This window comes from Terrapene carolina, unplaced genomic scaffold, assembly GCF_002925995.2.
Source record: "Terrapene carolina triunguis isolate 2854851 unplaced genomic scaffold, T_m_triunguis-2.0 Scaffold147, whole genome shotgun sequence".
In the NCBI taxonomy this organism is placed as follows: domain Eukaryota; kingdom Metazoa; phylum Chordata; order Testudines; family Emydidae; genus Terrapene; species Terrapene triunguis.
The window spans coordinates 7,110,854-7,122,829 of NW_020664498.1; the positions used below are offsets into that span (position 1 = coordinate 7,110,854).

General features: G+C 42.0%; 1 protein-coding gene across 2 annotated transcripts in view; it reads left to right on the plus strand.

Annotated features, from left to right (window-relative positions):
- The window catches only part of LOC112106605 (inhibitor of nuclear factor kappa-B kinase subunit alpha), a 76,443-nt gene that overhangs the window by 19,405 nt on the left and 45,062 nt on the right, over nucleotides 1-11,976 (plus strand). For both annotated transcript variants that reach the window (XM_026653688.1, XM_024199954.2), the window contains 7 exons: nucleotides 1,174-1,243; nucleotides 5,966-6,054; nucleotides 6,990-7,079; nucleotides 7,235-7,359; nucleotides 7,907-8,014; nucleotides 10,338-10,473; nucleotides 10,913-11,107. In XM_026653688.1, coding sequence (XP_026509473.1) covers nucleotides 1,174-1,243; nucleotides 5,966-6,054; nucleotides 6,990-7,079; nucleotides 7,235-7,359; nucleotides 7,907-8,014; nucleotides 10,338-10,473; nucleotides 10,913-11,107 — 813 coding nt within the window. The remainder of the gene's footprint in view (nucleotides 1-1,173; nucleotides 1,244-5,965; nucleotides 6,055-6,989; nucleotides 7,080-7,234; nucleotides 7,360-7,906; nucleotides 8,015-10,337; nucleotides 10,474-10,912; nucleotides 11,108-11,976) is intronic.

Genomic DNA, 11,976 nt, shown 5'->3' on the forward strand with positions numbered 1-11,976 from the left:
AAATGAGGTCTCACCAGTGCCTTGTATAACGGAACCAGCACCTCCTTATCCCTACTAGAAATACCTCGCCTAATGCAACTCAGTTGATCTGGTAAGGGCAGTAACTTGCAGGCCGGCATTGGGTGGATCAGCACTGGAGGGTTATGCAGTCATTGCAGAAGAGAGCACACCTCTTTCTGATACATTCCACGCACCAGCATGACACTGGGGCAGGCTCTCTGCACTGCTCAGGTGGTGCAAAGGTTGTGGAGACTAATTGCAATGCCCTAGTCAGGGATATCCTAGAGTTCGGGAGAGGGAGTCTCCAGCAGGTGCAGAGCCCATATAGCTGGCTTCTGTGCCTTCCTACCCATTGGTCTTTGTGCTAGTGTGTGTGGCCAAGGTGCCATGTAGTTCCTGCTGGTGGATGGTCCATTAAGGTCCATAGCCAACTTGTTCAGATTAAAGCAGCCATCATTCTGGGTCAAGCAGAGAACGGGGAGCTGTAACTGGTTCCCTGACAGCCCCTTCACCCCCTTTCTTTACATTAGACATAGCAAAAATCTGGCCCCGTGTGTTTCCTTCCTATTCTTTTCGTGGAGTACTAACCTAGGGACTACAGGGTATCATGCTCCTGTTGTGAGTGTGTGTGTGTGTGTGTGTGTGTATGTGTATGGATCTGCTCCTTCCTGTTTCTTCTTGTCACTTGGCCTGATTTTTCTTGGCTCCTCAGAAATGGTTTAGACTATTTGTTTAGAGCAGTTGATCCTCCAAGCAGTGATCCTGCTCCTGAGACTTGGGCCAGTCATAAATTTCATTGTTTTGCTTTCATATAATGTTTTGAATTTGTCAAGATTTTGGGGAATGTGCAGACTCTGGGGGCCATGAGCTCCTCATAATGGCTGTCAGTTTTGAATCTGTCATTGCCTGGCCTCTAAACTGCTTACAAAACTGTGTTATATGTAACTAAAACAGCCTTCACACACTTGGAATCTTCTTTTCAAACCACTTTCCTGCTCATATATACTTTTGTCTTTCTGTACCTTTTATTCTTTCACAAGACCAATTAATTCTGTAGCCCAGTTTATTTAATTGTAAATTTAATTGTTTTCTCATGTTGTGGTGATTGAGGACAGAAGATATTAACAAATAATTCTTGCATTGCCAACTTAGACATATTTTTCTTTTCTGTAGTTGTTAAACAAACCAGAAAATTGCTGTGGACTTAAGGAAAGTCAAATACTTTCTCTGCTTTGCGACATTGGTACGTAATCTGCTGCCTTTCTTGCCTTTTCATGTTCGCTATATGTAACTGTTTTGGTGTTCCAGCAAAAGCAAGTTGTCAAAACAAAGCAGGTATCTCTAGTAGTGGAAGGCTCTTTTTGTCCTGCTTACTGGGATAATTTGTGACACTTAGGGCTTGTCTGGAGGTTTCAATCTGCATTAAGTCAGGTTAGTCTGGGGTGAAAATGCCCACATACACACTGTGTAGTTCATTACAGCACATACAGTGCTCACTTTATATTTATTTTTATTACAAATCTTTGCACTGTAAAACACAAAAGAAATTGTATTTTTCAATTCACCTAATACAAGTACTGTAGTGCAATCTCTGTCATGAAAGTTGAACTTACAAATGTAGAATTATGTACAAAAAATAACTGCATTCAAAAATAAAACAATGTAAAACTTTAGAGCCTACAAGTCCACTCAGTCCTACTTCTTGTTCAGCCAGTTGCTCAGACAAACAAGTTTGTTTACATTTGCAGGAGATAATGCTGCCTACTTCTTGTTTACAGTGTCACCTGAAAGTGAGAACAGGTGTTCGCATGGCTCTTTTGCAGACAACGTTGCAAGATATTTACGTGCCAGATAAGCTAAACATTCGTATGCCCCTTCATGCTTCGGCCACCAATACAGAGGACATGCTTCCATGCTGATGATGCTCGTTAAAAAAAAAATAATGCGTCAATTAAATTTGTGACTGAACTCCTTGTATGTCTTCTGCTCTGTTTTACCTGCATTCTTCCATATATTTCATGTTATAGCTGTCTCGGATGATGACCCAGCACATGTTCCTTTTAAGAACACTTTCATTGCAGATTTGACAAAACACAAAGAGAGTACCAATGTGAGATTTCTAAAAATAGGTACAACACTGGACCCAAGGTTTAAGAATCTGAAGCGCCAGATGAGGCAGAGCATGCTTTCAGAAATGTTAAAAGAGTAACACTCTGATGCGGAAACTACAGAACCGGAACCACCAAAAAAGAAAATCAACCTTCTGCTGATGGCATCTGAGTCAGATGATGAAAATGAACATGTGTTGGTCCGTACTGCTTTGGATCCTTATCGAGCAGAACCTGTCATCAGGATGGACGCATGTCCTCTGGAATGGTGATTGAACTATGAAGGGACATATGAATCTTTAGTGCATCTGGCATGCAAATATCTTGTGACGCCAGCTACAACAGTGCCATGCGAACACCTATTCTCACTTTCAGGTGTCATTGTAAACAAGAAGCAGGCAACATTATCTCCTGCAAATGTAAACGAACTTGTTTGTCTGAGCAATTGGCTGAACAAGAAGTAGGACTGAATGGACTTGTAGGCTCTAAAGTTTTACATTGTTTTATTTTTTGAGTGCAGTTATATAACAAAGAAAAACCTTTGTAAGTTGCACTTTCACGATCGAGATTGCACTACAGTACTTGTATGAGGTGAATTGAAAAATACTATTTTTTGTTTATCATTTTTACAGTGCAAATATTTGTAATAAAAATTATATAAAGTGAACACTGTACACTGTGTATTCTGTATTGTATTTGAAATCAATATATTTGAAAATGTAGAAAAAAATCCAAAAATATTAAACATTAGAATGCCGATTGAAATTTACTAAACAGTGCAATTAAAACTGATTAATAACGATTAATCACAGTTAACTCACGTGATTAACTCAAAAAAAATTGACAGCCCTACTAGTTATACTGATAGTCTAGTCTTAAGTCTTTGGACTAAGTTTCTTTTTAGATAACTGGCTTGGTACCAGAACGATGCTGTGCTCACTGGGGTTTAAGTCCTGCCACAGTTGCACTAAACCCATGCCAGTTAGTGATCCACATCCAGCCTGTTTAAAGTGTTTGGGGGAGTCCCATATCAGTGACAAATGTCACATCTCCAAGAGGTTTAAGCTCCCCCGAGTGGTGGAAATCTTAGTATCAGCAGTCCCTGCCAGGGTGGTCCTGCCAATCGGTCAAGGTGTTATGGCAGACACCATCCTCCTTACCCCGCACAGCAAAGTGTGCTGAAAGGAAATACTATGTCCCCTCTAAGGGATATAAATATTTGTATTCCCATCCTCCCCTGGGTTCCTTGTTGGTGACAGCTGCTAATAAATGGGAGAGATGTGTACTAAGCATCGACACTGACAGGCAAAAAGATACAAAGGAACTGGACTTGTTTGTATGCAAACTTTATTCCACAGGGAGTCTTCAGCTCAGGAATCAAATCAACAGCCACTTCTGAGCTGCTCTGACTCCACCCTCTAGGAAAACAACATCTTTAAATTTTATTATTTGCCAGGGGACTGTAAGCAGGAGTTTGCAGTAATAGTAGATGATGGCAAGTTGATTGCCAGAACTGTTCTCCAGGACATCATGTGCAGTGCAGATGTGGTGGCTCAAACCATGGTATTGGCTGTTACGGTGAGAAGATGTTCATGGTTACAGTCATCCAGGATTCCGCCAGAAGTCCAGCAGACCATCATGGACCTCCCTTTCAAAGGTCCCTGTTTGTCTTAAGATAAAATGGACAATGGGCTCTGTAGCTTACAGGATTCCAGGGATCTATATTATGGTGAAAGAAAGGAAACATTTTGGTCCTCAACAGCCATACAGACTCCAGGGCTTTCCTCCTCAGTCTCAAGATTCGCCAAGGAGAAAGGGCAGGAGTTATACGGGGCAGTCTCTACCATCCTCCTCTTCAGCATTAGTGGGCTCATGCTTTCCAGCTGCTGCGTTCAAACAGGCATTTTGATGGGTTTGTTGAGGACAGTACACTAGTGTCTGTAGTTCCCTCTATTTTCTGCCCTTTGTTTTCTAACTGATTATCCCACTTTCTAAGACTGGGGGCCCCAAATAACATCAGATCAGTGGGTCTTAAGCATGGTAGAACTGGAATATTCCCTCTGGTTCATTTATAAACCCCCCACCCTCTTCCCTATCTTTCTTCAGTGACCGCTCTGACAAGATCCTCCTTCATTAGGAGATCCGGTTGCTTCTTCAATCGGGGCCACAGAGGAAGTTCCACGAGGCCTCAGAGGGGAAAGCTTTTATTCCTGGTATTTCCTGATCCCCAAAGCCAAAGGAGTTCTCAGGCCTATTTGTAAATCTAAGAGAGTTAAACAATTTCCTGAAGAAAATAAAGTTGCTCTTCCGTGTTGCATGAGACTCCCCCCTTGCAGATGTCCACGGACAGTGGTGCGGTAGTGGTAGGGTCCCCCCTAGAATGCCATGCAGCTGATCATAGAAGCGGCATGTATGGGGCTCTGACCCAGAGCGACCGTTTGCCTCCTTTGTCTTTTGGTAGGCTTCCTGAGCTCCTTGACTTTCACGCGGCACTGCTGTGTGTCTCTGTTATTGCCTCTGTCCATTATGCCCTGTGCGATTTTGGCATCTATATTAGCATTTCTTCTTTTTGATCGGAGTTCTGCCTGCACAGATTCTTCTCCCCATACAGCAATCAGATCCAGTGTCTTGCTGGAGCTCGTTTGCGATTCTGGGGGGACTGCATGGTCACCGGTGCTGCTGAGCTCGCCACGCTGACCAAACAAGAAATGAAATTCAAAAGTTCCCGGGGCTTTTCCTGTGTACCTGGCTAGTGCATCGGAGTTGAAAGTGCTGTCCAGAGCAGTCACATTGGAGCACTCTGGGATAGCTCCCGGAGGCAAATAACGTCGATTTGCGTCTGCACGACCCCAAATTCGACCCAGCAAGGTTGATTTTAGCCCTACTCCCCTCGCCGGGGAGGAGTACAGAAGTCGATTTTAAGAGCCCTTTAGGTTGACGGAACAGGGTTGCTTGTATAGACACATTCATTATAAAATAGCCCTAACGCAGCTAAATTCGACCTAACCTTGTAGTGTAGACCAGGGCTAAATTAGCTGAGCAGGAGGGAGATGTCTAGGGTGAATTCGACACCCTTGTGTGTCACCTGACATGGGGACTGACCTAAAGGGAGGGTATAAGGCAGAATATGGCAGTGATGTGCTTCCTAAAGCATATGGAGGCTCCCAGGCTGCACTTACTAGCTCCCATCTTCCTTCCACACGGAAAGGTAAAAATATGGCCCCAATTCAGGTGTATGTAGTACTTGGAGGGCTGAGGCCAATTTGTGCTGAGTGAGTGAAGTAAAGGTAGATTTATATATTATGTCATGAAGGATTGACCCTTCACCTCTTTGGAAAGACGAGGGTAGAAGGTACTGTGGAATTTCCAGGTTGTTTTGGCACAGTGAGGGAACTAGCCTGGGAGGTCTGCTCTAGTGAAATGGTAGGTGAGGAACCTCGTGTGGCAGGTAAAATACAGCATGCTGCTGTGCGTCCTGCAGCAGGAGAGTGGGCTGGAGGAAGACAGCTTTATCTGTATGAGGTGCTTCACCAGGCAGTTGATAGGCCAGCTGGTTGGTGGCCTATCATGGAAATGCAGCTGGCACTTGGTAGGGTAAAGGGTTCTCTGATTTATTAATGGGGTGTGGGGAGGTTACAGAGGTGAAGGTTAGTATTGGAGCCATAAGTGTAAATTTGCCAATTACAAAATTTTATTATATTTTAAACCATTCTTGTTTTTAAAGAGAAATACATAGACTGTAACTTTATTAATTCTTTTTTGGTCAGGAAATCATATAGAGGTGTTAGAAATTCTTATAACTTGATTTGTACTGGTGCTGTTTCTGTTTCTTATGTCAAATGCTTGAATTTATTCAGGGTCTGGTATCCAGTATTTGCATGAAAACAGAATTATACACAGAGATCTAAAGCCTGAAAATATTGTTCTGCAGGATGATGGTGGAAAGGTAAGTCATATAACTGTGCCAAAGAATATCACCTTTGGTGTCCCAAATATCAGATCTGGAAGTCATGTAACAATTTTGCCTTGACTAATTGAAATGAAGAATGCTGCTTTCTTATTGAGTATAGCACTGAATCCCATTGAATGATGCTCATGCAAAAGAAAACCATGATTTTAATAAAGTTCATATTCCTTCTTAATACACCTCTACCCTGATATAACGCGACCCGATATAACATGAATTCGGATATAACGCGGTAAAGCAGCACTCCGGGGGGCGGGGCTGCGTGCTCTGGCGGGTCAAAGCAAATTCGATATAATGCGGTTTCACCTATAACGCGGTAAGATTTTTTTGGCTCCCAAGGCCAGCGTTATATTGGCGTTGAGGTGTATTGCAAATTCTGTTTGCCCGTCCTTGAAGACTTATCAATTGATCGGTTACTTTACTGTAAAGTATCAACTTTTTTTTTTTTTTTTTTATCTAGTGTTTCTGCTTCCTGCCAGTATCAGCAATGTGACATTGATTGTATCCTGGCATATGTTTTGGATTTCTGCAGGGTACACATCAAGATTGTCCTTGTGCTCAGTTGGATACATTTTTTAGTAAAAGCGGTATTCTTCATTTCAATTCTTCATTTCGGTTTACTTTTCTTGATATCAAAATATTATATCTTGTAAATTCCCAAAAGTTTAGATGCTGTGTTCAGTCAAGCCCAATCCAACTAGTTTCAGGACAATAATGAATTGTATGTGAACATTGATGTAAATGGATGAGTTTGGCTTACATGGCTGAACAGCTCTGTGTAGCATTTCATGTTAGTTTTAAATCTTGTTCATGGATTTGTTCCCCCCCCATCCCTGGGTTTGACTCTGCACCTTTTACTTTGTATTTTCCCTTTTCATCATGCTTTATCAAACATTTGTCTTGGATATTGACAGATAATTCACAAAATAATAGACTTGGGATATGCCAAGGATCTGGATCAGGGAAGTTTATGTACATCATTTGTTGGGACCTTACAATATTTGGTAAGTATTTTTTTTATGTTTACAATTTACTTTGGCATAACTTAACACAGTCCTACTTACACATGTTCCTCAAATTATATATTTTCCAGAAATAGAAAAAAAATACATTCTCTGGAGTTTTGTCATTTAAAAAATAGTATATTATTGTTTTTTAGGCCCCAGAACTCTTTGAGAGTAAGTCCTACACTGTTACTGTAGATTATTGGAGCTTTGGAACAATGGTGTTCGAGTGTATTGCAGGATTTAGACCCTTTTTACACAATCTACAGCCATTTACCTGGTAAGACATTTGCTATGAGAGAGGGTGCCTGGGTTTGATAGAGTTGCTCTTTTTGTGGGGAGGTGACTGTATGAACTAGAGCAGTGGTCACCAATCGGTTGATCGTGATCCCGGAAGCCACCACCTCAAACCCCATCCTGCACCCCAACCCCCTCCGAGAGCCATCTCCCTGCACCCCCGTGCTCTGCCCCAGCCCGGAGCCCCTCCTGCACCCAAACTCTCTCCTAGAGCTTGCACTCCTCACCCCCTCCTGCACCCCACCCCTTTTCCCCCAGGCTCAGCCCAGAGCCCCCTCCCACACTGCGAACCCCTTGGCCCCAGCCCAGAGCCCGAACCCCCTCCCCCAGCACAGTTAAAGTGAGTGAGGGTGGGGGAGAGTGAGCGACGGAGAGAGCGGGGGCCTTGGGGAAGGGGCGGGATAGATCCTGGGTTGCCCTTAGATTCAAAAAGTGATCTTGGGTGTAAAAATGTTGGAGACCACTGAACTACAGTAAGTAAAATAAGAGTACATAAAGTCAGTTTGTCCACAGAGAATTTTATTTTATAGGCATGAAAAAATCAAGAAAAAGGATCCAAAGCACATCTTTGCTTTTGAAGAGATGACTGGGGAGGTTCGGTTTAGTACCCATTTGCCACAGCCTAACAGTCTTTGTAGGTAAGTATGTTTATAGTTTTGTGCACATTAATCTCTGAGTTTTCTTTTAAACCATTAAGAGACAATAGTGCGTATGACCAGATTTATTATTTCAGGTAGTTTTGCGAGAAAATGGCCACAATTTTACTAAAATCAAAAATATGAAAATTGCAGCAGGTTTCCATTGGTTAATGTGTTTTGCAACACAATAAAACTGTCTAGCACTTTATCCAAAAACGTTGAAGGTTCTTATGGTTTATGAATGAAAAGGGGGATTACTGGAGTATTGTGGCTCTCCTTATGTGCACATTCCACTACTGGTGGTGCATGTGCACCTCATGTGCCAGAGTTCAGTTTTGTGACCAGAAGTATCCACCCAGAGTGTATGTGCCTTGAGTCTTGTCATGCTCTTCTGCAAGGGGATATAAGAGAGAAGGGCACTGGTTGCCATTAGTCCCTGTCAACCACCTTGTGACTTGGAACACTCATGGTATCTGTGACTGTCAGCAACCTTCCCTACCAGTTAGTTAGCTTACAGTTAGTAAGCTTTCCATTTCAGATGTGTTCCTGTTCTACTAGGGTATATGCATCCTCTACGCCTTTCTCCCATTTCTTCAAATCCAAAGAGTACTATGGAAGATAAAGCAGACAATGCCCTTGTAATTCTGGTTGTTCTAGCATGGGCAAGATGGCAGTGGTTTCCAGTCCTCCTTCACCTCTCCAAGGGAGTATACTGTTCTCTTCCTGTGACCACAGATATGTTATCTCAGCAGGATGCCCAGATCTTGCACCCATACCTGCAGTCCTTATACTTAGCAGCATGGTCTATAGGACTAACTGATCTGGGGGAATCTTGTTTGTCAGATGTGCAACACATCATGCTAAACTTCTGAAGCAATCTACTCATAAGTGCTATGACCTCAAGTGGGTAAGATTTGTCTTCTGGGGGTCTGATCTTCATTGTCTGCATCAAATCAGTCCCTGCTTACTGCACTTGATACTATCTGGCATCTGTATCCTCTCTGAAAGTCTGTTTAGCACCCATTTCAGCCTACCACGTATTAGAAGACAACAGAACCATATTTACCCATGACTTGATTGAGAGGTTTGAGAGGTGTGACTGTATAGCCACCTTGCCATCATGGGACCTTAACTTAGTCCTTACTCAACTTATGAGACCACCCTTTGAGCCGATAAATTAGTGCTCACTGCTTCATCTATCAGTTAAGACAGCATTCGTTATAGCAATAATATTGGCCAGAAGGGTAAATGAACTGCAGGTCTTGATGGCGGATCCATAGTTTTCTGTAAGGACAAAGTTGGTCCTCAGTCCACATCCTAAATTCTTGCCCAAGGTGGTAACTGATTTCTATCTTAACCAATCAGTTTGTCTACAGATGTTCTTTGTCAGATTTCATGTGCATTTAGGCGAGTCAAAACTCCACAGACTAGATGCTAAAAGGGCATTAGCATTCTATTTTGATTGGACTAAAAACTTTAGAAACAATGAGAAGAAGTGTGGGATGTGAGAGCTCTCCAGTAGGCACTGCTATGGAATGTTCCACTGTTAGAGCTGTACTACAGCACATCCCAAGAGTGGGAATGTATAGAGTTAATTTCAAATGTCAGTATCAGGTGAGTAATCTTCTTTTCTCTTGGGTCCATTTGGAATTGGGGGCCTGGGATGGGACTGTCTACTTGCCAAGAGCAGCAGCAAAGGCATACTCACTCCTCTCCATTTTTCTCTGTATGGTGTGAACTCCTAAGACTAACTGGGACCATTGAAATGCATAGATTAAGCACAGGCCAATTGTTTTTCCTTTAACCTTTTTTTAAAAAAAAGTTTAAATCTACAGAGACCACATTAAAGAGGGGTGGTTTCAAAAGTCAGGAGATGCAGGAGTTAATGTTCCAGAAGCAATGTTAATTCTGCTGCCTTGTTTTTCCTATTTTTTGTTTCATATGTAGCTTTCTATTACAGTTTCATGTAAAATGTGTAAACCGTACACTATATACTGGATTCCCAATGTGGCCAAGATAGTTATTGTTGAAACCTTAACTTTTGCCTTGCCTAAGGTGTAATTGTTTGACCTTAATGTCATAGTAATAATTTTCTTGCATTGAATAAGTGAAACTACTTTATCAGAGGGAGATAAAATAGAGGATACATACTTTGGGTGAAATCCTGGTCCCATTGAAGTCATTGGGATTTTTGTCTCTTAGGAATTTTTTATAGTACTGGTAGAAAACACGTTTGAATTAACTGGACTCTTCGTTGTAGAATGCCTGCCTTTTTCATTTGTATTACACATGTCAATGTATGGTTTGTTTTTGTTTTGTTTAGTATAATTGTAGAACCAATGGAGAGTTGGTTACAACTGATGCTGAATTGGGATCCACAGCAGAGGGGTGGAGGTATAGACACAGAAACTAATCGACCGAGATGTTTCCTGTTAATGGATTACATACTGAATTTGAAGGTGTGTTTTTAAATGTGTTATCTAAATACTGATGGTGAAGACCTCTCAGTGGACAATGAATGTGCTAATTGAGTGGAAATCCTTGCACCCTCCAAATCCAGTGTCAGGGGAAGCATTCTTCCTTTCCTCAGAGAGAAAACACTTGTGCCTTAATCCAGTTCATACCTGAAGGCAAGAATATTAGTAGTAATGTGACTCTTTCACCCTTATTCTGGAAGCATAAGGGTGGCCTCAGACCAGTATGTGCCACGTGTTAAGGATGCAATGTTGACAGTAATTAAAACTCAGTTTATCTAATCAGCCTAACTTTTATTTATCTGTACATCAGCACACCTTCTTTCCAGGACAGCGTATCATTTAGCCCGATACCTTAGTGCCATTTGTCTCTTGAAAGAAATGACGACTGTAAATGAAGATGACTTTATTCTTGGTTTTACAGATAGTACACATCCTAAATATGACTTCTGCCAAGATTGTTTCTTTTCTCTTGCATCCTGAGGAAAGTCTTCATTCACTTCAGTCTCGCATTGAGCTTGATACTGGAATAAGTACTGGAAATCAAGAGTTGCTTTTGGAGATGGGAATTTCCCTGGACCCTCGGAAACCTGCTTCCCAATGTGTTATTGATGGCGTGGTAAGATTATTTCTATTTTACTCCAGTTGTGTCATTTCTGTTTTAAGTTTTCACATTGAAAATCTCAGGGAAAATTAATTGCTTTCATTTCACCACAGTGGAGATTGTAGCTTAAGCTGTGGTCTTTCAGTTTAGTTTAGTGGTTAGATAAGTTCTAACACCCCTTGCTTTACAGATTTAATGTGAAGTCAAGTGAGTGGCCATACAGAATTCCACTCTTGGTGCACATGTGCCCCATGTGCATGAGATCACATTCTTTTGAATATCAGTGTCTGCTGGGACTGTGCCTGTACCCTTCTTGTTCTCTTGCTTCCTGTAACAGGGAATAAGGGGTGTGGCAGCAGCAAACTGCACTCAGGTCCTTCTTATCGCCTGTGGCTACAAGATAGAACATCATAATGTCCTTGTTCTTCGTCTAGTGTCTCTGCAGTATTCCCACTCTTGGGAATGTTCCAACCAGTGCAGCTTGGATGGGGGAACCTTCTGGTAGTGTCTGAGTGCTCATGTGCCCCACCCCTCCGCATCCGAGCATGGTTTGAGGCCATGGCTGCAAAAGGGGGCATGGCACCAGCTGTCACCTCAGTTCCGTCCAGCCGCTGCAGCAAAAGGACATCAACTTCTCCGGATTGCAAGGATCCATAGCAATAAATAGCTTTCTGTTTTCTAGATTAGCTAATGCTAATAGTTTTTAGACTGAGTTAATTTTAGGATAAGGTAGTTTAAGCTAAGTAGAATATTGAGAATTAAATATTTACCCGGTACTGACATCATGGTGGATCTAAATGTGAAAAAGCATGGATTTAAAAGGTGTGTGTTGTGCCCACTGGTCTTTCCTACAGCTCAAAAAAAAAAAAAAAAAAAAAAAAAAA